At 37.3% G+C, this 26,702-nt stretch overlaps 1 protein-coding gene across 6 annotated transcripts in view; it reads left to right on the forward strand.

Annotated features, from left to right (window-relative positions):
• phactr4b (phosphatase and actin regulator 4b) overlaps positions 1–26,083 on the forward strand; it is a 45,127-nt gene extending 19,044 nt beyond the window's left edge. For 2 of the 6 annotated variants that reach the window (XM_079895007.1, XM_079895008.1), the window contains exons 4-16: positions 8,636–8,806; positions 9,191–9,271; positions 11,137–11,586; positions 12,775–13,179; positions 16,035–16,166; positions 17,723–18,233; positions 20,357–20,649; positions 21,363–21,543; positions 22,264–22,319; positions 22,680–22,741; positions 22,893–23,030; positions 24,459–24,535; positions 24,631–26,083. In XM_079895007.1, coding sequence (XP_079751133.1) covers positions 8,636–8,806; positions 9,191–9,271; positions 11,137–11,586; positions 12,775–13,179; positions 16,035–16,166; positions 17,723–18,233; positions 20,357–20,649; positions 21,363–21,543; positions 22,264–22,319; positions 22,680–22,741; positions 22,893–23,030; positions 24,459–24,535; positions 24,631–24,646 — 2,573 coding nt within the window. In that variant the 3' untranslated portion in view covers positions 24,647–26,083. Of the gene's footprint in view, positions 1–360; positions 723–5,730; positions 6,150–8,635; positions 8,807–9,190; positions 9,272–11,136; positions 11,587–12,774; positions 13,180–16,034; positions 16,167–17,722; positions 18,234–20,356; positions 20,650–21,362; positions 21,544–22,263; positions 22,320–22,679; positions 22,742–22,892; positions 23,031–24,458; positions 24,536–24,630 lie in introns of those variants that run through there. The other 4 variants (XM_079895005.1, XM_079895006.1, XM_079895009.1 and 1 more) reach the window with 4 other exon arrangements.
• The last annotated feature ends 619 nt before the right edge of the window (positions 26,084–26,702 follow it).

A 26,702-nucleotide genomic window follows, 5' to 3' on the forward strand; every position in this document is an offset into this window, starting at 1 on the left:
TTATCCAAGGTTTTCTTTGTAATGTCAGTGAAATTTCACATTTCATTTAAAATAGACTAACGTGATGTGTTAATTTTTAAGTAATCAGTATTTTTGATGATCATTCAGATGTCAGTTCCCCTTTCTTTTGTATTCTCCATAACCACAAAGTCAAATGTTTGCCCAGCTGATCTCTCCCTCCATTGGCAGAACTTCCCTTTAATGCCTTGCTCTTTTTTTTTTTTTTTCTTTGCTGTTCATTAGAACTCATACGCAAGCGCACACACACTCACTTTGCCCTTTGACCTCTGCTTTAAGGAATGATAGGCATCCGTTGGCGTCTACGCTGATCTGCTTTGCTAGCTCCTTTAATGAAGTGGAGGGAGAGATAGTGGAGTGAGAGAGGGAGAGGGGGTGGAGAGAGTTGCAGAAGGAGGGCTGAAGGACACTGGAAGAAAAGAAAGGTAGTTGGCATGAGATCCACTCAAAGAAAAGAGAGGAGCTTGGAAATATTGTGAGTTGGAAAGTGGAAAGAAACATGAGAGTGACACTCGGTGACAGGAAACAAGTCCTTTGAAACTAAAAAAGGAAAGGCAGAAGACTTTGGGTATCCTGAATTGCTGCTGCTGTTCACTGGGTTGCACCTGGGCAGGAGCTGCAAACAGAGGCCCTTATAGGGGGCTGGAGCATGGGACAGACGTTCCCTCTAGAGACTGCACCTCAAAACTCCTGCGCACACTTGGGTGAGTCAAGAAAACGCTTCAAAAATCTGCATTTTAGGACATTGTAGGCAGCTTCAGACAACAAGGTACTTCCAAGTAGCCAAATTAATCATGTTGTCTTCTAAGATAACTTGTAGCCAAAATAGAAGGCGGCATCACATGTAGGCAGTCCTTTATGAAGAATGCAGTCGCAGAATACACTACGACAAGTGGATTAAAAAAAAAAAACTCCCATCTTGGAGTTGAAACAAGCAACGAGAAATGTTGATTTATAAATGCTTATTGTCATTCAAAACAATGAAATGTATTGATTAATTTTTTATTTTTTTTAGTATTAGTATATTTTAGAGTATTTAATTAAAAATATTATTATATAATATTATTATATTTTATTTCATTATTTTACCCAATTTTTGTTTGTGCTACTTATCCACTATTTCCTGTGAATGTGCAAGCCTTTGAATTCATTAGCCGGTATAGGTAAATAACTAAAGGAATAACAAAGTGTAGTAAACTGTAAAACTATTATTATTGTGATTAGAATAATCATTTCAAATAATATGATAGCATAAACCTAAACCCAAAAACATGACTAATTTCAAACAGCATAACGTATTTGTACAGCTAAAATAATTGGAAGCGACTGACACCAGAAGAAATGCACATTCAACGACTGTGTTAGAAAGCAGCTGCCAAGGTTGGCAGTAAGCACTAAGGCAGCTCACTAGGTTTTAGAAGCATTACGCTCTGCAAGCATTACCTCGGCTTGACTTCATCACAACAGGAACTGGTTATAACTCAGCAGTAGGGAAGAAACAGTTACCGGTTTGACGTAACCCACGTTAAAAATTCAAAATAGTTAGTATTACCCTTTCATATTTAAATTATTAATAATACCCTATTTGATTACCACAATTAAAAAAAATCTCATGGTAAATATACCATCCAGCATTAAAGTCACCATGAAATCAAAATTGACAATTCTTATTTTTTATAGAATTTTGCAGTATTTATTATAGAAATGTATCCATGCACATCATTATTTTTGAAAAATGAATGTGCCCTCGTAATCATTAATCAAAATAACTTCTCCCTCTTGCAGCGACATCTCTTTTATTTTCTGATGATGTGTTTTTAAGTTTGACAGCTGGACAACCTGTCACTCACATGAGATCACAGCGATAGCAAAGCACAACGATCCAATTAATTCCTGACGGACAAAATCAAGTCCCGCCTTACATTTGTTTTTCTTGTCCGAGAAGCCATTTCACTTGAATATAGGCCTACGTCACAATAGGGAAGACGTTCACAACTTCCGTTTATAGGTAGGGTAGGCAATTTTTGGAGCGGCTAGCTTTGAAAGCATAAGATCCCACCCTCCCCTCTCGAAAGCCACGCCTCGTTCAAAAGACACGAACGTGTACAGCGGAGTTTACAAAGCGTCTCGAGATGAGGGATGGCGTTAAACTACCTCATGTCTCAAAGCACATAACATTACAATATAATAAACATTAAACAACTTAAAGAGCACTGACCTGTACCATCTGACTGCTGCAAATTCATTTTGGCGGTGATAGTGTATAACTCCGAGTATAACGTCACAGGTTTCCATCTCTTCCACATTACAGTTAGTTATGGTGTGAACGCAGCATAAGCTCGTTGTTTTGGTTCAGGGGGAACTGTAAAGGTGGCTGCTGTTTCGGTTGCGGACGGTGCTCGGTGACTGACGGCTATCTAATAGCATGAAACACGCTGATGACTCGTGATGTCTGCACGAGCAGGGTGCACTGAGGTCCGAATGCAATGATTGGACGAACATTTTATGGTTTTTAAAGTTGATGAAACCAATTGACTTCCATAGTATTTTTTTTCCATCAACTGTTTGGTTAACCATATTCTTCAAAATATCTTCTTTTGTGTTCAACAGAACAAAGAAATTCATACAGGTTTGGAACAACTTGATGTTGAGTAAATGATGACAGAATTTTCATTTTTGGGTGAACTATCACTTTAAATTAGTGTTTGCTAACAGGATGTGAGGAGACTTTCAACCACCATAACAAAAAAACATTCTGGAACAAATCACTATACCCTTACTTTAATGCTGACTTTAGGCAAAGTTTGCAATAATCTCACATTGTTTATTTGTGGAGAAAAGCCTGAAGTCTGAATCACGATAATCTTTGTACTGTTTCCCCAGTGTAGGGTGTGAGTCTCCACCGATAGTGATGACAAACAAAGAGACAAAGCACAGCTGACATTCGGTTACTGCACAGAGGAAGCAATCAAGTCTTTAATGTTCCTCAGCCAAACAGCACGGATAGGTTCCATGTCACAATACAGGCGTCTGTTCTTTCGGCGGAACCCGCTCACTGTTGCCTCTGCTGACACTGTATTTGTTTCCAGTGGTATTTTCCTTGCAGCAAAATGTCAATTCGCTGTAAGCAACTGAAACATGTTACCCCTACAACAATGTGTCCAATTGGAGCTTAACCTCAGATAAATAGAGATGGGTCAAAATGTTGTCCAACAACTGACTATTTTATCTGGGTGTGTTATCTAGGGCTTGTACAATATTTATATTATTTGAAAAGTATTTTTACATTTATATAATTATAAATAATAATATAAGTGCATATTTTTTATATTAATAATTTAAAATTGTAATTTAGATTTTTTATTTTAAATGTATATACATTTTTAACAATATAACATTACATTATTTTATTTTAAATGTATATATTATATAATACATTGTATTCTACTTTTAGTTTCATTTGGCATGTTGTTAGACGGTTTCAGAGTAAAACCCCTCTCGAAAAGGTATGATATTTTCTATTCATGCCCACAACTACAGCCATATATATTCAGTCAATCGTCTTTGGCCATAGCATTACGTCTTATGTGGTATTTTGAGTTTAACTTTTTAAAACACGTCTTGAGACCCCTGCATTCTGTTCCTTTGTTTCACACCTATGTTTTTGAACTTGTGTTTGTTTGCTTTGTTTCTGAACACAAGAATACATCTTATGTAAAACCCCCCAAAGAAATGCATCTGACTGCATCCCACTAACCAGTAATATTTTTTTTGTCTTTTCTAATATGCGTTTTTGGATTATTTGAAGCACAGCTTTGAGAACTATACATTGAAGACATCTGACAAGCAAGGCTGTCTGGAATGAGAGCCTGTAGTTATTTGAGCATATACAGCCATGCATAAGGGGGTGGTGTGTAGCGGCAGGGCAGTGATTGACTCTTCATGGTTTCTCCCTGCGGAGACAGACTGTTACATAATGAAACAAGCTGCTCCAGGCTGAATGCCGGCCTTATTTCCGACAACACAACTGCCTACACACTCCTCCTCTCATTTGCTTAGCATATACACCTCAATACTCTGGCTCTGGAGTTGCATGTACATGCACACTGGTCGACTAGTCAGTGGGTTACCTGAATTACATGTCAACTAATCGGTCTCAAAACCTGCATCTGGTGCACCTGCCTCTATGGGATATGTTTGTTTGAGGCCGGTTACATAAGATGTGCTAAAAAACAGCTTCATGGTGGGCAACAGAATGCAAGGCCGGGACTTGTTAAAAGTACAACTTTTGTGAGCGAAGGTTAAAAAAAAAGTGTGAGACACTCTTTGGAAGACAGTTGGGTTCTGTTTTGCTGTATGTGATGTGGCTGGGCTGTATAAAATGGCTTTGAGTTCTTGCTGTTCTGCTTAAGTGCTTGATTGTTTCAGTCTGGTTAGGTAATGTAGCTCCTTCAAATCACTTGGCCAATAGAGGGAAAGCCGAGCTCATTATGGTGGAAAAAGCAGTCAGTGCCACATCATTTGAGGAACAGTTAAACATCTTTTGAAAGTACTAGAGTCTTTATATGGGGGGAAACTTGAGTTTTTCTAGTTTTAGCTTATTTGTTGTGTTTTAGGGCTGGGTATCGGCAGTTACCTCATGATATACATCACAATTAGTGTTGTCAAATCGATTAACTGTGATTAATAATCACAAAAGTTTGTGTTTATATAACATGTGTGTATAAATTATATAAATTATAGAAAAAATGCGCTACCATTTAAGTTTTTGGGGTCATTTAAGATTTTTTTTAAAAGAAATTAACTTTTGTTCAATAACGATGCACTAAATTGATCCAGTGACAGTATAATGTTTACATTACAAAAAGTGTATTTCAAATAAATCCTGTTCTTTTGTACTTTTTTCATCAGAGAATCCTTAAAAAAGGATAAAAATATTAAGCAGCCCAACGGTTTTCAACTGGTGCTCAAAAAATAATTCTTATTATTATCAAATCAGCATGTTAGAATGATTTCTGAAGGGTCATGTGACACAGCAGACTGGAGTAATGATGCTGAAAAAATGATTTCAATTGTAATAATATTTCACAATATTACTTTTTTCCTGTATCTTTGATCAAATAAATGCTGCCTTGGTGAGCATAAGAGACTTCATTAAAAAAGTCTTACCAACTTTTACCAATGGCAGTGTAAATACAAATTTACAGATGCAAGAAAAACAGTTGTACTCTATTCATAAATGATTGTTTCAGCAGTCTGTCTGATATAATAAAGTGCACATCAGTAAATGCATGTCATGTTTGTTTTCTCTGCCGTTTTCTGTTTTCCTGTTTCACACTGTGGTGGACCGTGGTAGGGGGTCGTTTTTGGTTCTTTTCACCTCTTACTCCCCCCCCGTTTCAGGATCAGGGTGGAGTGCCGTTTCCTCCCTCTGTTTCCCAGGCCTCGCCCCCTCTGTTTTCCAAGGCAATCTGAATCACTCCCTGACATTAATGCACAGCCTTTCCACGGATCATTCTTTAAACAACACCTCACTCATGTCTTTTGTGTTTTGTATCTTGTATCATTTGGAAACCCTGTCTTCCGGATCTGTTTCCAACTGGTTCACTTATCTTGCCGCTATTAGTGATGTCTGATCCATTAAGGGCTAATTTCTTGACTCAAGCTGCTCATGCTCAAGTTTAATGCAGCTGGATGATATCTGCGTAACACATTGCTCTGTTTTCTCACCAAACTCAGTGGTTGTGCGTCATTCGCTGATTGTCTTTCCAAAGGCTGGGGCTTCTGTCCGGCTGTGCTTTTAGGATATGATCATGGATATGTAGTCGAGTGCTGGTGTTTCTTAGCTTTTTTTCTGGATGGTGTTCCCTGTTTGTTAGACATTAGGAGTCCATATTCTGACTTTTACACTCCTCATGTACACATTTTGAGTTGTGAGACTGCCTGTTCCTCAGACAGTGTCTTCCATCTGAACTGTCCGATATATGGTCGTGTTCAGTCACATTGTGCTCTAGGACTGTAACTTTTTCATTTGTACTCCTACTTCAACATTTTCAACCAAACAGGAAAGGAAGTGGACGCTTGTATGGCTTGCTGCTTTCAAACAAGTTGCCATGGCAGCTGGAGTCCAGGTAGATTGATACATTTACACACTTAAATGTATTAATGGGGGACTTATTAGTGTTTTAATAATTAAGGAGCAATTTGGACATGTTTTCCAAACCTTGTGAGTCCTAATGTTGTCTGTTCTAGCTTCTTTGCTCTAATGTGTTTTCCTCCCTGTTGATTTGTGGGTTGCATATATTTGTACTTATCTAACCGCATATGTTTTTACAGGCTTTGCTTAACACCTGCTACATTTAAGACCAGTGACGAGTATTAGATAGTTTACATGTAATGATCTAGCAAATATTTGAAAGTCAACAAGCACAAGAATGAACTGGGCTGTACTAAAAACCACAGCTCATTACAAATGAAGGTACTAAGTTCAATATTCTGAAGATTAGGAATGGATCCAGTTACTACTTTTAATTATTTTTTCTGTAAGTTTTTTTTTTTTCAGCAGTTATTTATTTTTCTATGTTTTTAGAGAAAAATTAGTGCCTACTAGTGCTGTTGAAATTAACACGTTAACCTTGCGATACATATTTTTTCAGTTTAACGCTTTAAAAATGTAATTGCCTGAAAACCCACTTCATGCGAGCGTAAAAACTTTTGCGATATGGGAGTTTTTGCGAAATGTACGTGTTTCAATTCGCAATTACAATTTATGCTAAACTGGGCAATTACAAAAATCTGAACTGGGCCAGTAGAACTTTTTTTTTTTGAGCCCTGATAAATTAAAGGAACATCTAAATGTGACATTTATTACAATGGGTTTATATGAAGATTGTTTTAAGTTCACTTAAATTAAAAGTTATTATATTTTTAAAGCCTATTAAATGTTAAAGTTGATACCTTTCAGTTATACCGTACTGTAAGGTTGAATGACTAATTAATGGCTAAAATTGAGAACAAAATCAGTTTAATAAAGACATCAGTAGCAGTACAGTGGTACTGGCCTTCATATATGTGCTTAGTAAAAAGATGCCATTAAACAAATATTTAAATAATACTGTCTTTATGTTGTTTCTACATTATTTTGGAGATTCAATGTGAAAGTATTTCAGTCTAAAAATATATAAAAAACTTTAACATTAGGTGTGATTAATAGCGATTATTTACTGAAAAATGTGCGATTAATTAGTTTTTTTCTGATTGACAGCTCTAGTGTCTTTTACAACAAACAATTTTTAATGCATGAATTTGACTGGATACTGAAATAAAAACAGCCTAATTTGTCATGCCTGTAAAAGTCAATTGAAAATATTAATATTTTTGTAAAATTATTATAATTTTTAAAAGTTCATGAAACTTTCTGTAGTAAATAATTTACTCTAAAAATAATATTCTCTCTCCCTCTTACCAAGGCTGCATTTATTTGATAAAAACAGTAAAAAAAACAGTAATATTGTGAATTATTATTATTATTATTATTATTACAATTTAAAATAGTTTTAATATATTTGAAAATTTAATTTATTCCTGTGATGGCACTATAATTTTTTTTTTTTTTTTTTTTTTTTTGAGTAATTTGGAGTAATTTTCAGCAGTCATTACTTCAGTCTTCAGTGTCTAAAATTCTGATTTGGTTAATATTTTCATTGAAACCATGAAACAATTTTTCAGGATTCTTTAAAGAATAGAAAGTTTTGTAACAATGTAAAAGTCTTTACTGTAACTTTAGATCAATTTAATACATCCCTATTCTTACAAAAAATCTTACTGACCCCAAACCTCTTTTGTAAAGTATACTAAAAGTCACTAATATTTCAAACAGATAATATGTTTAATAACTGTCACAGCTAAGTAGGCACTGTTATAGGCTGATAATCTCTAAATGGAAAAATATTGGCCTTTTAAATGGACCTGGCCTTGTATCTTGCTGTACTTATGGTATGCACAGCTTCATCTGTACACAAAAGAGAGTACAGTGAGGCCCATCCCCATCAACCAGAAAGTTCAAAACCACGTTCAGCGCCCATTTGATTGGGCCAAAGATGTGAGATTGTGAGTCTCTTTGCAGTGCTGGACCTGAGAGGAATGTGAGTGTGTAACATGGGGAAGCAGTGGCCTCTGGCCAGCTTACCATGCTGAGATGTGATTCTGATTTCACGATGGGGATCAGCTCTTCTTCTCACGAGAGCCGCCAGAAAACACTCTGCTTTGGGGTCTAAAACAATAGTGAGTCTTTGGAGGCTCAGCAGTTTAGTATGTTTTGATATTGAGGTTGGAGAAGGGTTGTGGTGTCAAGTATTTCTTGCATGAGAGCGTCTCTGGATCTACTGCACAGGACACAGCTGCATATATGGGACAGTCATGTTTCGTATGATGGCACAATATTATAATTCACCCTGATGTGGCTCGCTATATATAATATGCTTACGTAAACACCCAGCACAACACAAAGTTTGAGTTACATAAACCATCTGACCCAACGCCTCTTGTAGCCATTGATATACAGTACCCTGTGTTTGACGGCTCAGACCAAGGCATTATTTTTTTGTCTCTTCTCCAGATGATGAAGGTGACCACCAGCACAGCACCATGGGGAGCGAAGGGGGCACGGCAGGGGACGGCACCCCTCCTCCCAAGCGCAAAGGCAAGTTCTCTACCCTGGGTAAGATCTTCAAACCCTGGAAGTGGAGGAAGAAGAAAAGCAGCGAGAAGTTTAAGGAAACTTCAGAAGGTCCTTTGTTCTTTTCTCTTCATGTTTGTGTTGGAAAATACGTTTCCTTTCCTTGACTATTTTTTTCTCTTAAATAACACCCTACTGTTGTGAATGTTTTCTTTCCTTTGCTGATATGAATGTTGTTTTCTCAGATGTTTTGAACAATAACTAGATGATTTCAAAATCATTTTGCCCAGTGATTTCGTAACTGGTTTCGCTTGAGGACATAAAATGTTGACCCAACACTGTTCTAAAAATGTTTAACATACAATAAATGTCCAGTAATTCAAATTTGCTGGAGATGCACTCATCTGTGGTTCAAAACCATGGAGTTATATGCAACTGTGTGTAGTTGTGAGTTTAGCTTTTATATTATATAGTGTTTTTGTCCCCCCCCCACAGTTTTGGAAAGAAAGATGTCGATGAGGCGGCCAAGACAGGAACTGATCGAGCAAGGAGTGCTGAAGGAGCTTTCTGACAATGGTAGGAGAGAAAAGTGTGTGTGTTTGGCTTGCGTGTGTGCATTTTGTTTTAAATAAGCAGAAAAATTACTGTTATGGTTAAGGTTAGGTTACAGTACACATTTTTTAAATGTGTAGATTTTGTTGTTGTTTTTCCCCCAAACCCAGTATCCATCATACATATGCATCATAATCAGATGTCACGTCGTTTGGACCAAAACAATTTTGTCCATAATATTTTGTGCGTATCCATTAGTGCTGAATCACAGTTCTGTGGCTCAAAGCTATTTTGATACATGTGCTATACTTTAATTTCAGTGCACTGTCTCTCTCTTCACATCAGAGAAAGACAGACAGCTCAGTGAGGTTGTATGTAATCTCAGCCCCACATAATGTGGCAGCAGCCAGGGGAGCTGAGACAAATTCGGCAGTTTTCAAGGCAGATGAAGGGTGTAAATTTCAATTTGCTACTTTTTTTTTTTACTCTTCATATTTTGGGAAGAAAGTGACATGCAGTTTTTCTTAAGACAAGAAAGTGGAGCAAATTGTGCCCAGGAGCAAAAAGCTTTGAAAGTCATGCGCTGTGAACCGGCTGCTTTTGGAGGCCTATTTATTTGAAAGCTGCTCGTGTAACCTTTGAGAGATGTGTGAGGAGACGCAACCTGTACTTCAGAGCCAGTCGTAGCTACACGCTTGTGTCGCATTTCAGACGCGTGCCACATTAGTCTCTAACCTGATGCAAACCTGGTCTTTTTTTCTATAAAAATGCAAATCCTTTTGCATTTTTCAAGGCTACTTCTCCCAGGGAAACAAATATTTGTTCAATGAATACTGTACTAAAAGGTGAAACGTGTGCCGTTTCTGTCTGTGCACCTCCTGTTTTTTTTGTTTGTTTTTTGTGTGTGTATATTTTGTATTGTTAATTGAGCAATAAGGTATGATTCACAAAGCATGACCTCAACTCAAGTGCCTTTTTTCTTGTGGAAACTACAGAATAAGAATATTAATGACACACATTTTAATTAAAGTAATGAAATCAAAACCTGGATGACTTTCTTTCCTCCATGGAACATAGATGTTAGGAAGTGAATGGTGACCTGGGTCTGTTAAACTCCAAAAAGTACCATAAAAGCACCATAACAGAAGTCCATACGTCTTTTGTACTATATTCTAAGTGTTTAGTCATACAACACAGACAAATGTATTGTGTTATTCACGTGATTTGAATATGCATATACTCACTTTTTGCACATTGCAGTTGGTCACGAGACACACAAACCAGTGTGTCTCATGGCATCAGTGAGTGAGACACAACAGAAGAGAAAAGTATGAGTAATTAAGGGCTTTTTCCTATCTTTTTCTGACACAAACATTGTGTGGCTTCAAAAAACGTTATATAATATAGCGCAAGTCATGAGCTACTTTAACAGTGTTTTTAAGAGCTTTACAGAAAAGATGGTTTCATCAATTAACTAAATTAAGTTTTTAACAAATAACTTATTGACTATAAATGTATTAATACAAATTACAGGCTCCATGAGGTTTTAAAATAAGCTGTCAAATATTTTGAACAAATTGGAACCATCTATCCTGACAAATTTGCATTATCTTCATTCCATCTTAGTCCAGAATAAGTCATAGCGTTCCTCATGTTTTCTAGGTTGCATGCAACACTGCTAATAACATCTGTAACACAAGACAAAATAAAAATCTGTTTTTGTCATGAAGAAGGTGTGGCAAAATTGCGTTGCGCTGACTATAGATAATCTCGCCTAACGTTGATGGCAATAGTAAAACTGTTGACCTGCCTTTTATAATATGATATGAATCCAGTTACTTTCCATATAGTTATGTTTTAATTCTTTTATTATATTTCTTTGTTAACAGAATCAGTTGAGGCCCATGGCCACAAGACACACTATGTGAAGAATGGTCACACTTTGCCTGTAGGAGTTGGTGGAGGTCTGGGGCTAGAGCAGGTTCACTCGCCCTCTGAATCTGAATTCAGAGTCAACCCTGTCTGGCTGCCGCAGCATGATGACCGCAGAGGTCGCGCCCCCTCCGATGGCGATCATCGCGGAGCATTGGGTCCCCGGGCCTCCAATCAGGACGAAGGCAGGAGAAGTGGTTGGTCTGTTGGGACGGAGGACTGGAAATCTAATTTGGCCTGGCAGGGAGATGATATCCGACGTGGAGGAAGACCTCACGCTGAAATGGACAAGAGGCCTGGGCTAATGAAAGCCCCATCCGAGGATGGGCGCAGGACTCGCCCCGAATCTGACTGGAAGCCGACGCTTCCTCGTCACTCGTCTGTCGAAGAGGGAAGGGGAAGACAAGGTTGGTAGAATCAATTCTCTTCACGTTTCTCTAGTTCCCTTTCTACCTTCCTCTCCTTTGTTCTCCACACTTCCGCCATCACTGCATCACCTTCTGTTGGGCCAACTGGAGTGAGAGTGTCTGTGTTCCCATGGGTTCTGCTCCAGCTAAGGTTCTTATTTAGGAACTGAGTGCAGCTAAGCTGAATTCTCCTGTTCTTTCCTAATTAATAAGCCACAGTCACCTCAATCCTCATCAAAGCGAACATTATCATGTGTGACCCGTGCTGGCAAAATGAGTCGGAATGTGCAAAGGCTAATTTCGAGCTACAGGCAAAACAAGTAAAACAATTTAAGTTTTGGTTGAATTCTAGGTTTTCACAAAAATAAGTTCATTAAGCCATCATCCAGTGATCCAAATGCTCCAAATAGCTATAAATAAAACATCTAAAAGGATCTTTATTTGAACGTTTTCTGAGAGGAGTACCTTTCCTGAGTGCCATTTTTCTCTGCTCGCTTCTTGACGACTGGCTGAAGTTTGGTATCGTTTTTAAGTGTAGAATATTTGTGAATATTCATAGCAAATTCTTGATGCCATGAGTCTGAACCAATGAAATGTGATTTTCAAATTCATGCTGATGTAAACAAAACTATCTTTCTCAAGCTGACAGATCCGAAGAGTGCGCACAAAGACGATCCAGATATACTCAGAATTGCAGTATTTCAAAATATCTGTCTTGGAGAGTAATCACGAAAACATTATCTTTTTAATACAGAATAGGGAAAATAACACTCATTTGTGAAAATGTACTCATTGCGACTCATTTTGCCAACGTGGGTCACATTTAGTCCCAAAACCATTCCCTTGTAGACAGGTCTGTCTCTCCACTACGACTGATGAGACATTTTTTTTATTTTAGATTTAATGTAGAGCAACATTTCAATGGTGACTGAATAGAGCAATGTAACTTATACAAATAATTATAGAAATGTTTTTTAGTTTTCTGATGGTATTCAATGTGCATTTTGATATGAATGTATTTTTTCTGTAGTGTCTTAAATGATGTCTTTTGAATCGATTCACTAAAGCAGTTCTACTGTGAATTAAACTTAGTAAACCTTCAGATCAGATTGTATTATCATTATGAAGCACAAACTAAATATCTGAATTAGTTTTTCAAGTAACTGAATATTATGTTTTCCCTTACAGAGTCTGACAGCAGTCAATACGTTCCTAACTCAGAGCTTCTGAGGGACACATTGCGAGAGCCTCTGCCCCCCAAGCAATCTGTCATGCCCCCCAAGTGGCTTATGACCTCCGCCCCAGAACCTGGTGTTGACAGCTTGCCCCGCACCCCTGTCCACAACCCCTCTGCTGGTTTCTCGTCTTCCTCTGCCTCCTCCAACTCCTCCTCCTCCTCAGCTGTCAGCACAGCTGGAAAACCTCTACGAAACGTCTCCTCGGCTGGTGCCAACACACAGGTTTCCGGTGGCGCTCACCTCACCACCTCCTCAGGACCATCCTCTATGGGTGCTGTCCCAACTCAGCCCACCAAACAGCCCCCCCTCCCTCCACCCAAGCCAATCAACCGTAGCAACAACCCCGCCATGTTGGGTGAGTGGTCACAAACACGTCATGCGAGATATAACATGACCCCTATTAAAGTCTGGGAAATTACTAGTCGCAATACATTTGCTTCCTCCGGAAAGCTCTTTGATAAAGCCCTCATAATCTTCTCTATGGGTGAAGATTTGGGTATGGATAATAGGGGCATGTCTCTACAAAAGTTAAGAGACTTTAATGTTAATAATCCCTACCAATCTTTTTAACAATCACAGTAATGAATTACTTGACATTTATGAATTAAATTACCAGTTACAAGAATAACTGTATAAAATGTTTTTATGGTTGGCACATTTACTGTGCTGCAAACCACCACAGATGACTCATTTTTAAACATTTTAAATACATATGTTAAATAATACTCACATTTATGTTTTCTATTTATTTATTCATAATAGTGTTTATTTTTGTATAATATTTTAGTGCTTCTAAACAGGAACAAACTAATCAGCTTTGAAAACATTTGTTTGGTTATTTTACATGGCCAAGAGTGCTGTGTCAGTGTTTTAGGCAAACGTGTAATTGCCATAAATGAGGAAATTAATAAAATGCTCTGTGAGGGAAGTTGAAACGGCTTATTAAAATTAAAATGGGAATTTCAGTAAAATACTTCCAAATAGATTTCACAGCTGTTAGATACAGTGACAACCCTGAACCACATATGTAGAGACTGGCAAAGAAATCCTTTCATACTTAAAGATTGCAGTGTTAGTCATTGCTGTCTGTGTGTGTAACTGTATCTGTATAATTTGACAGATTTTAAAATATCCCTACTAATATTCAAAGCAATTCTACTGAATTCTCACAGGCATCACACTACAGCATCTCCTACACAGAAAGCTCTGACGCTTATATGTTTGTGTTGGAGCATTTAAAACTTTTAAGACTTCTATTTTTACTTTAATATATTTTATAAGCATGTGTGACATGCATGAGTTGTTGTGTTAATTAAATGAAATCCACTTACTTATGTGCCATGTCATTCGTCATAAGAACTCAACCATGTATTTATTACATTTCCACTATTCTCTGCTTGCAGAGCCAATTTCTACTTTTGGGGTTCTGCCCCTTAAGCTGATCAACTTGATAATAGTCTTTGATTGCGAGATACTCAGTTATTACTAAAGACAATGTTTTCATTTATGTTGTAATCTTGGATTTGTCATTTGTCCCTGCCCTGATTATTGCAGGAAAACAATAGGCATGTTTGTTCCAATTTAATAGGAACTTTTTCTTATTTGGGAGAATTTGGTCTTTGAATGCGTTTCTTTGTTAAATCATATGAGAACCGCTGATATCAATATCTGATATTGAATATGATTTTATTAGCCCTTGACATGAACTATGAAATATTGGAACCTATTTAGGGAAATTGAGATGTTGAATGTAATCAGTATATTTTGGTTTATATTAGGAATGATATATTTAAGCAGTATATTTTGAACAACAGATTTAGAATATTTTTGTCCTCCTCCAACAAAAATAGTTCAAAAGGAAGCCGATGCGTCAAGCTTTTCACAGTTTGTAGTGTCTGAACATCGTGTCTCAAACATTCAATCTCCACACTGCCTCCTGCTGTCCATTTGGAAGCCAGTCAATGAGCATGTCAGTCAGTGCCTCTGAAAGGCAGAGCTGTACATTTCACATATGTGTTGATGTTTTACTTCTTATAAGTGTGCTGGGTCACAGTACACTGGAAACGGGCCAGATCTTGATGTTGAACCGCAGATGGCAGACAGAAGCTCTGTTACATTAAAAGAATAGTTATTGTACAAAGGTCTTGCTGACCATTTGTGATAGGATTAACAATAACATTTTGAAATGTGTTGGTTTTCTTTTACTTTGACTGGTTCCACAGTGCTCTGGCATTTTTCTTACTGTAGTGGTAGATGTTAGCTAGCTCAACCCAAAATGTTGAAGATAGGATTTTGGATCATCTAGGTGTTCATATCTATGGCTTTAGCTGGTTCTTAAACTCGCATATGCATTTAAAGTCGATGTGAATTGCCATTTGCAACCCATTTTACTTCCATAATGTGATGTATTTCTTAGTGAAACAGGATATTCAACAAGGAAAAAATGAAAATAAGGGGGGAAAAATAGTAACTAATGCAATTTTGAAATTAGCAAGTTTGTTGAATGCCTAAAAAATAACTGTCTATTTGGCTATTGGTTAATTATCCAATAACTGTGACGTGATGCCACCAGAAAAGGAAAGTTGTTTCAGAGGAAGAGCATGTTAAATTATATATATATATATATATATATATACTAGGGCTGTGAAAAGATTAATTCATCCAAAATAAAAGTTTGTGTTTACATAATATATGTGTGTGTACTGTGTATAGTTATTTTGTATATATAAATACACACACATGCATGTATATATTTAAGAAAAATGTGTTATTTATATATAAAATATTTACATTTATAATATATAATATAAATTATATATAAATATATACAGTATATAGATGCAAATATTTCTTAAATATATACATGCATGTGTATGTATTTATATATACAAAATAATTATACACATACACACACATATATTATGTAAACACAAACTTTTATTTTGGATGTGATTAATCGCGATTAATCTTTTCACAGCCCTAATATATATATATATATCGGCACAGATTAATCATTCACAATAAGACCAAGAGCATGCATTTGGAAAATAAATGGGGTCAATTTTGATTTCACGTTGACTTTAAAAACCTTCTGTGTGTGTAGCCTCACCTTCGTGCTGTTCACAGTCAATTAAAGGAGTAAGTCGTCCCTGCTTTTGTAAAGGTATGTGGTGTTTGATGCCCGGGGACTGTGTTTTTGTCCCCCGCCAGCCTCCACCCTGCACGGGGGTGACGGCAGCGATTTCCCTCTCTACTGGTCCTGTTGGAAGCGTGAGGGTGACCATGACGTCTACCTGTCCCTGCCTGTCTACCTCTGTCGGCGGGCAGGAGGCATGCGCACAGGTAAACGTCGAGGCCAGGCCTGTCGCCAAACCTGGGTCCTTCATCTACTGCTGTGTGCGCTAGCCTCATCTTTCTTATACTCAGCATAGCATGCCTTTAGCGCACCAATTGAGCGTGCACAGGCTAATTTCGACTAACATGCCCCCCCCCCCTTGCTGCTACTCTTTCTCTCTCACTCCTATTCTCAAGTGCAAAACTGCATGTTCTGGGCATTAAAGCTGTCAAAAGCGTGCAGCACGTTGGCACATTATTAACAGGTGTTTAAATGGCTAGAAGACCCCCTGTACAATTGAGGCAATCTTAGCCACCGCTGCTGGAAATGCCCCATCATGCCAGGTGCCAGCATATGTTCTCTATAAGCTACTCCAGGAAACAGTTGCTCCACAAGCAGCTGTGAGATTAGAAACGAGGAATGAATCCAGTCCACCTCATCATGACATGCTGAAAGCCTGCGGGTTGCTTAGCTTTAGAGCTAAAATTCATGCATCTGATTCGTAGGCAGCCAGGCTAATCCAAAGAATGTTTTAACATGCAGTTTGCATGTTTAGCTTACTTTATGCTTCCTTCTCATTAATAATGTTTGGCCGCTGTACTTCATTATACTTGCACTATATCTTTGGCAGTTACGTGTAGAGCAATCATCAATTCGAGTCATGTGACATGGGTTTGCATTGCATTGATTAGCAGTCACATGGCTTTTCATCTTCATTCAACTTGCTTGCTTAGAATGTGCTCTGTAAGAATCAGTTGGTCTTCGGTGACGTTACTGGCGAGTCGGGATGGAAGTCATTTGATTCTACTAATATGAAATGTGAAAACTTTAAAGTTTGTATTAAACAAAAGGGATATTTCTGTCATCATTTACTCACCCTCATCTCATTCCAAACCTGTATGATTTTAGTTCTTCTGTGGAACACAAGAATACATTTGGTCTGTACTGGAAGCACTTTAGAAGTAATGTGGACTACATTTTATTATACTTTTAAAGTCATTCGATAACCTTTTTGAGGAACGGATGGAAATTTATGTTTAATGTTCTCCTGTGAATTGTTATTTTAGTATTATTTATTTACTATTTATTATAATATTTATTAAAAAAATTTTGATTGGTCTTTTTTTTTTTTTTTTTTTTTTTATTGTACTTTGTTTTAAAGACTATGTAATGTGCTTTTGTTATATTTCTATTTAGCTTTAATTTATAATTAATTGTGGTACTTTAACTAAATTTATTTTAGTTAGTTGCCAAGACAACATAGTTTCAACATAGTTCAGCGCTGTTCCTGTGAGCTGAATCATTGAGTCAGGGAGTTTTTTTGTGCCAGTCAGGGACTGGTTTTGTGAACTGGATAAAAATAAAGTCTCCTTTTGTTTTCCATGGAAGAAAGTCAAATGGGTTTTGAATGGCATGAGGGTGGGTGACAGAATTTTCATTTTTAGGTGAACTGTTCCTTTAATTCTGTTGAGTAATAGTACAGTGATGTTTGAACTTTAATGCAGTATGTTTGAAAAACTGTTACTTATGTTTACAATTTTTCTTTATGCATGATATTCTACAGCTGAACTTGCACAAGGAGGCACCAACCTAGTACCGGTCAAACCCTCACCCCCCATGCCCCCGAAGAGAACCACGCCTGTCACCAAGCGCAATCCAGAAGACTCTCCTCTGACCATATCCTCCCTTCCCTCCATTCTGTCCGAGGACATAAGGGCCAACATCCCTGGGGGCTACCAGCTGCCCCCACCTCCCCCATCCCCACCTCTCCCCACACACATCCCCCCCTCCCCTCCACGGGCCCACACACATCACCTCCTCCACCAACACTCCTACCCCTACCCCCTGCCCCAGCCACTTCCTGTCCACTTTGACCCTCCCAGCCCGCCCGAGGAACCACCTGCCCGTCAAGCACCCGTTCCCTTACACATCATGATCCAGAGGGCGCTCAGTAGCCCAGGACCCACCCTCCCACACCCAGATGGCTCCCAGCGTGCCCACTCACTGCTGTTTGAGACACCGCCGGAGTACCAGGGTGGCCGCCCACTACCAGTCACCATCCAGCCTCTCAAACTGTGAGTGTAATCTGGGCACTTTCTTTAGTTTCGATTAGAGCTGTCCATCAAAAATTAAATAATACAAATTTGGTCACAGTTTCTGTAAATGCAATGCACATTTTTTGTAAATACATATTATAGATCTTATTGTGGATGATTCATCCATGTGTGTATGTATATACATGTGTATGTACAGTATATATATATATAATATATAATATATATAATAATTATATAATATATAATTATTATAAAAAAAAAAAAAAAATCTATACATTTTTTGGACCTTGTGCCATTTAATCAAAGTCTCATAAATCAATCTTCCAGGGCAATGACAGACTACTCTCTGATGTTGCTGGATTTCTCCAATCATTAAGTGGCAAGTGCACTTAAACCCCATCCTTCCACAATTGACTGCAAACTTGCATTTTTTCAAATCCAGCTTTCATGAATCAAATTCCAATCAAAAATTTATTGATAGATCCAAGTTACCGCCCCCATACTTTTTTTTACCGATAATTTATTACACTTGAATGTATGCCACAAAAAGTTCTGTCACTACTTCAGTTTCAACACTTTTAAAATAGCGGTGTAAACATTTAACTAGTCATTTTCTGCCCTTCCTCTTCATGCTCTTGCTGATGCTTGACATGAAAAAAAAAAAAACCCTCCATAGACATAATTTTGCCAAGTAAGACGTATTTTGAGCATATTTTGTTGATCCTGGAACAACATTCTTTTCTGAAAATGTAGTCCTAGCCCTATCACTACCCCTAAACCTAACCCTACTCATAAGTTATCCCTAAAATCAGAGGAAAATGATATGTTAATAACACTGATGTAGAAGCTCCTAACCCTGATTGTAAGCCTAAACTTTACATAAAACTTAAACTTGTCCCTCAAATCTGATTGGTTGATTGGAATGTTGTTCCAAGATCAACAAAGACGTTGATTCAGGAACATGTTGTGCTTGGTGAAATCACGTTCACCCAGTGGTTAAATTGGGGTTTGGCAGTGGGGGAGCCGTCAAATTTTGTGTAGGTGCAACAGGGAAAAATGACTCACCGTGGGACAACATATTGAGTATCGTGGTATAGCAATACTTTTTGGGACAAGTGTCACTGTGGCACCAACTATCACAATACTTATTTACTTGATATTTTAATGGTTTTACCATGGTCCATCTACATCTACTCTGATATGATAACGATACTATATTAAAATTGACTGGACAAAAATTCAGCCCTGGCACTGTAACCACACCAGTCCACATTACTATCCACAGCACCACCCACAGACACGAGCATTGAAATGTGAGATAGTTAGGGGGGTTCGGGGGATTTCCAAAATTTGGATTTCCCGCACCTACATGTGCAATTTTTTTTTTATCCAAAAAGATAAGAAATAGCTTTAAAACCATGTCAGTGGACATTAGATTATAATACCTGCTCTTCATCTTTATTTTTCTCTCAGTCTCCTTATTCTGCCCTGTTTCTCTCCCACCTAAAGCTGAACTTTGACTGATAGTCTTTTCATTATCATCTGTGTCAGTGAAGAAAGTAAACATAGGCTCAATTGATATTTATATGTTTTATGAATCATTTTCTTAGACAAGGTAATTTACTCAAGGCTACCAGGAAAGCTAGCCTAAGTCAGTATTGCCAATAGGAGCTTATTTTCCTTCTACAAGCTTTGGAATTTGAAAACGTCTGTTTTTAAATGTTAAAAGTAATTTTAAATGATACAAATTATAGGCTGTTTACCGCAGTTGGTGTAATTGGCAGACGTTCCCTTAGGCTCAAATTAGACAGGAGAACCGTGACTGAGGACATAACGTCGGGTTTGCCTACATCAATAGCCTACCATCGCGCTATCACTAATATTAATGAATCTATTTATTTATTAATTTATCTGAGGTGCCAAAACGCAGTTCCGGATCGTTCCGGCCCACTTTAACCCCTGTGTTCACCCATTGAGCCTCGGTGCTCGTTTAAGAAAGGCTGGTTCAATCCATCTTGCATTCTCTTTTTCTCTAAAATATTTTGTATCCTCTCTCGAATGTTCCTGACAGTAAAAAGTTGCAAATACAGCACATTAATATGCATATGGGTCCAATATGAAATGGATTTTTATTTGTTCAGGGATGAGGATGACTACTCTGATGAAGAGGAGGAGGAAGAGGACGATGATGATGATGATGAGGAACATCCACCTGATCACCTCCCATCCCCTCAGTCCCAGCCAGATCTTGAGCCTCGTAGCCGCAGATGTCTGGTGGGGGACCTGAGCATCAGCGTCATCCCAGAAGGAAATAACAGCAGCGAGGAGGAGGAAGATGAGGAAGATCAGCAGCCAGATGAGAGCGATTCAGACGGACCCGTGCTGTACAAGGATGATGAATCTGATGAAGACGAGGATGATGACAGCCCACCAAGTATGTATATATATATATATATGTGTGTGTGTGTGTGTGTGTGTGTGTGTGTGTATGTATATATATATATATATATATATACACACACATATACATACACACACACTTTGTTAATTCACAAAATAATTTGGGGCCAGTCAGATGTTTTTGAAAGAAGTCTCTTATGCTCACCAAGCATGCATTTGTTTGATCAGAAACACAGTAAAAACAATAATATTATAAAAAAATATGATTACAATTTAAAATTAATATATTCCTGTGATGGCAAAGCTGAATTTTCAGCATCATTACTTCAGTCTTCAGTGTCACATTCTAATATACTGATTTTCTGCTCAAGAAACATTTATTATTATTATTATCAATGTGGAAAACAGTTGTATTGCTTAATGTTTTTGTGTAAACCATGATTCGTTTATTCAGGATTTTTTGGTGAATAGAAAGTTCAGTAGAACAGCATTTATTTGAAATGGAAATCATGTGTAACATTATAAATGTCTTTACTGTGTGTGTGTGTGTGTGTGTGTGTGTGTGTGTGTGTGTTTATATAAATGTACAACCAGTTGTACATTTTACACAATACTTGTGTCTGTGTTTTTAGAATGAGCCTTCTGCTGTCTCTATTAATTCCACAGTTTTTTTTATTCAGACATCTGTCCTTATAAAAGAGAGCCAGAACTTCTGACTGCATGTGTGTGTGTGTTTGCTTGCTGCAGGTGCTCTGGCCAGCAGGGTGAAAAGGAAGGACACGCTGGCGCTGAAGCTGAGCAGTCGGCCCTCTGCCCCAGACAGGCAGGCTCCTGAGAGGCAGGCCAAAGTGGAGCACACCAGTCTGTCGTGGCAGAGCAAGGAGCAGTGGGAGGCCATCCGCACACAGATTGGTTCTGCGCTCACACGGTAATAGCCCTCTCAGCCACACACCCACATAAATACAGATTACACTGAAATACTGTTGTACTGAATATCAACACAGCTGTGAATCAGTCATAGACTGATACTCCATGTAAGAAGAACCAACAAGAAACAAGAAGTTAAGGCCTATTCACACCAAGAACAATAACTATAATGATAACGTTTTATAAAACGTTCTAAACGTAAAAGAATAGCAGAGCCCACACCACAACTATAACAATAACGACACATATTAACAATATCGTTGGAATCACTTTCACAACCATTTTTTCCAGCTGATGATTGACAGAAATGACAGCCAATAAGAATCCATCCTGCTTTAAAGAGCTCAAGCATTTAAAGTGACAGATGACAAAACTGCAGCTTGTGCTTATAATAAACAGAACAATATCGTGCCTATTAAATTAAATGTAATATATATTTAAACATAATTAAAATAAATACTCATATATATTCAATTATTGTTTATAATATTGTGTAGGGCTGGGCGATATATCGCATGAGATTGTTATGCGCATCTCGTCAGTAAAGCCGGTTCCTTGATTAGTAGTAAATGGCGATTTACTACTAATCAAGGAACCGCTTTACTGACGAGATGCGCATAACAATCTCATGCGATATATCGCCCAGCCTTAATATTGTGCAAAATAAAGAGAATATATGAATAATATGAGGTTGTTGTTGTTGTTTTGTTTTTTTCTGTAGACGATTGAGCCAGAGACCCACTGCTGAGGAGTTGGAACAGAGAAACATTCTCCAGCGTAAATTGCCTCTTTATACTCACTCACTTCCGTTCTCTGTCCTTTTTTTCTCGTTTCATTAGTTACTCATTTATTCCTGTTCATTTATTCCCTCAGTGTTCACTGAAGGTTTGACACTGACCCACATATATTTCACTCTCCGTCTCTATTGGTTCATAAGATATTTCAGATATTTTCTGCTAAATAGAGTGAAGTCTTTGCTTGTGTTTCTCTCATAGATTTAAAATACTTTGCTGCCTACTTTTATTTTGTATTTTAATAGTTGTCTGTTAAACGCAGTTTTCAGTCCTTCACATCATTTTCCTATGAAATTGGATTTGATTCAGCCTAATCGGTGTTGATGGTGTCTCTTCTTTCCAGCAAAAAACCAAGCAGACAGACAAGCAGAGGTCAGGGAGATCAAGCGCAGACTCACCAGAAAGGTGCGATTCGGTTCGCTTGCATTCAAATTTACCTGGAATATAATATTAAGGTTGATTTTAGCAAGCATTGAAAGTGATCTTGCTTAAAGGAATTTCAATCAAACATTCAACTGCATTTGTGACATGCATTTGTCTGTTTTTCTTTTTTTAGTTGAGTGAACGACCGACTGTGGCCGAACTCCAGGCTCGAAAAATATTACGTTTCCACGAGTATGTGGAGGTCACATGCGCTCAGGACTATGACCGCCGTGCTGACAAGCCATGGACCAAACTCACCCCCGCAGACAAGGTACAACTACAGTACAAAAACGAAAGCATCTCATTTACATCTGCATAACTTGGGTATGCAACCCCACACACATTTGTGTCTATATAAAGATCTAGAGCTTTTTATATATCATTTGACTTGAGTACTGAAGATTATAAATAGTCTTAAAAGACACTGCTTTCTTTTGAATTTCTCACTTATTGGTCTATATCTCCTCTACACATAATCAACCAACTCCAGTGTTGGGGAAAGTTACTTTTAAAAATAATGCGTAACAGTATTGCGTTACTCCCTTAAAAAGTAAATCCCTTAGTTACTTTTTGTGGAAAGTAATGTGTCATGTTATTTTTGTGTAACTTTTTCTTATCTGGGCTGGGCTCACTTGTGTGTTTTTTTAATTACAAAAGCAGCTGTAAAGGCCCTTTTACACAAAGTTAAATGAATAAGCCTCAGGTTGAAGGAAATGTAAATTCACGTCTGTACAATAGCCTTTTAGCTGTGCTGCCGTTCTGATTTGCAGATTACTAGGATGCAGGAAAAGATAGGCTACGTCCGAAATTGCATGCTCTCTTGAGTAGGTACTTATTTTGAAAAAGCAATTCACAATTGCTTAAAAAGTATATTCTATATAGTATGAATTTGTATATTTTTAATGTAATCTGGATGTACTACATTCGCCATTCTGTCATTATCATGTGACCTACCAGTGTTAGTTGTGTTGCTTCACCGCCAATCAAAAATCGTCTCCTGTGGCCTCATGGGATAGTAAAGTGTCCATCATATGCAAACTTCAGAATCTCGCCGGAAGTGGTAGGTCATCTGGGTACTTTTGCCTGCTCTTTTATGAGTACTGTGAATTCGGACATACTACTTTTGCCAGATACTGTTTTTCTCCTACTTTATCGTAGGGAAGTATGCAGCCAGAGTTTAACACTCTCAAGCAATAAAAAACAAAAAAAAGGAAACACAAATGTGATGTTTAACTGAAGTCATTTCAGCTTAAAATTGTAATTTCTTCCTTAAATTGGATCATCAAAGGTCAGCAGCAAAGACATTGGGTAATAAAGTGAGATTAAATACATAGTGTATTTGTGTCATTTAACATATTTAATTATTGCAGGTTTGCATTTCACTGTTTTATTCATTTTGAAGAATACTGAATCTGTTTTTGTGCAAGTGAAATGTAAATGCATGTTCACATTTAATCTAGAACTACAATAACCATCATGTTTACACAGCGCACACAACACCTCTGCACTTACTCATGATTTTTCTCAACATGAGGGCTGGAGTTCCTGTCAGTAAATAAATGGGAAAACAAAGGAACTTGCGTTACTTATTTGAAAAAGTAACTTTAAAAGTAGTCCGTTTATTAGTTACTTGTAAAAAAGTAATCTGATTACATCTGATTACCATCAACACTGACCAACTCTTAACCTGTTTGTTTAGGCTGCTATTCGGAAAGAGCTCAACGAGTTTAAGAGCTCTGAGATGGAAGTGCATGAGGAAAGCAGAATTTACACAAGGTAAGTGTATTGTTATTTGCACCATAAAAATACAGAGAACTGCAAAGCATCTAACCATTTATTTGCATTTTTATGTGGATTTGTGTCGTTTCTAGATTCCATCGTCCTTAGCTGCGTCTTTAACTGGAAAATGAAGCACTTAAAGGCCGGTGGATATTGGGATGAAATGGCTGTTTTTTTCTGGTGAGGAGCCTCCGGGTGTCAGAGCACCTCTCAGACTGCTTTTACTATGAATGTACTACTTCAAATGCACCGGGTCACCTGGAGCATTCAGAAACTAATCGAATCAAAATAAAACAGACCGTTTCTCAGTCGTCCACCCACTGATGTGTGGGACGGGTGACCTCTGGGGGACAGATGCAGTATTTCTCCTGGACTTTAGGGGACCCACGTGCCAAGACAGAGAGGTGACGAAGGACTTATTAGAGGATGTTACTTGTGCCAATGGCAGATATTCCTCTCTCTACTCTCTAAATGGCCTTTTTTTTCTGCTTTTACTTCATATGATAAACTTTATTTCCTTTCAGGGAAGTGTAACAAAGTTAAAAATAATAGTAATAATAATGATGTGACAATAATAAATACAGTAATACTACAGTAAGTGTTAGTTAATGACAAATAGCAGGGCAGACAGAAGAACTGCAAGAATAAGGCCTGAGCCTGGACATTAATTGTGTATTTGTGTATGTTTGTATAGGCTGCTGTAATTTTTCTTAGTTTGGAACGTTTTAACTTAGATACTATAAGGCTCAAGATTTTTTTTTTTTTTTTTTCATAACTTTGGCTTTGGCCCTCTTTGTTCAAGACAGGGTTACAGATTCCCCCTACTTTGTGGTCTTCACAGTTTGAGAAGTCATAGAGAAGAATAGAGGAAGACAGGGTCAATTTTTAGATAGAATGTAAGCGTTCCATATCTCACTATTGATCTACAGCGAAACTGTGATCTATTATCTTTTACCATCTTTTTATTTTGTATTAATCATATCACCTTCTGTAAAAGTGAAGTCCGGCTATTTCAGTTTTAAGAAGTGCCCAAATTATGTTTACAAAATATTTTATTTCTAAATAAAAAGGATTTCCTTATTATTTATTACCCTTTTAAAAGGAGAATGAATTTAGTCTGGGCACGCACTGGTATAGCTCTAAAAATGAAGTCTTTGTAAAGTACTGTTGACAGGGAGGTTATCGCGGCAGGAACTCTTCTTAATTTTTTGCGATTATTTTGTCATTCGTGTCGTTTTTGGCCAGTAGGATTATAGGAATTGTTCTGCTGTACAGATCTATTCTGTAGATGAACCTGACTGTTTGTGTATATCTTGTCTTCCTTTTATTTTGAAAAATATTTTAAATATATTGAAACTCATATAGGTTACTATTTTTTTAAGCACAAAATGATTAGTGTATTATTCAGCACTACAAGAATGGGAGCAGAATGTTCCATTGTAATGTAGCGTTGTATATTCTTGCTTTTTAATTACATGTGAAACTGACAGTAAATTTGCTGTTTAGATGTAAACACTAAATCTAAATTAAAATGCTTACCAATAATGTGTGTTGCTTTTTTTTCTTACTTGCAAATGCATTCTTATGACATATTGACTGTATGATTTAGTCTAATAGGTAAAGATTCACATTTTATAATTTAAAGACATAATCTGTGCCACCGTTCTTCTGGGGTCCTGAATTTCAGAAATAAAGATGTTAATCAAAGACAGATTGCTGTCTTTGCTGGCCCCTTTTTTCACAGTTTTGAGATGTAATGTCCAAATGAGATATTACATTGCAAATATGAGAAATCAGTTTCAAAATTGCAGTTGCGAAAATAAACACACTATGTGCTTAATACGTTGCAAAGAAGATAAAAATGTGCCACAATTAGCAATTGCAACATCTGTTGCAAAAAGCACTGTTGGTGCCAAGAAAGGGCCAGAAACGGGTAATATTTATAAGTTCTGCATTTATGTCACAATGTATATGGTCATTTTTACATAGTGTTGTAATTGTTCACATAAAGTACAGTATTAGAAATGGTTTTCATTTTGATTGAAATTAAGTTGATATCAAATAAAATCAATTAGACGACAACCTTTTGCCCTATTAACTAACTAAAATAATTTTGTAAGTAAAATTATTAAAACTGAAATAGAAATAAATTAAGGCTAAATAG

Source organism: Squalius cephalus, assembly GCF_949319135.1.
Source record: "Squalius cephalus genome assembly, chromosome: 15".
Classification (NCBI taxonomy): domain Eukaryota; kingdom Metazoa; phylum Chordata; class Actinopteri; order Cypriniformes; family Leuciscidae; genus Squalius; species Squalius cephalus.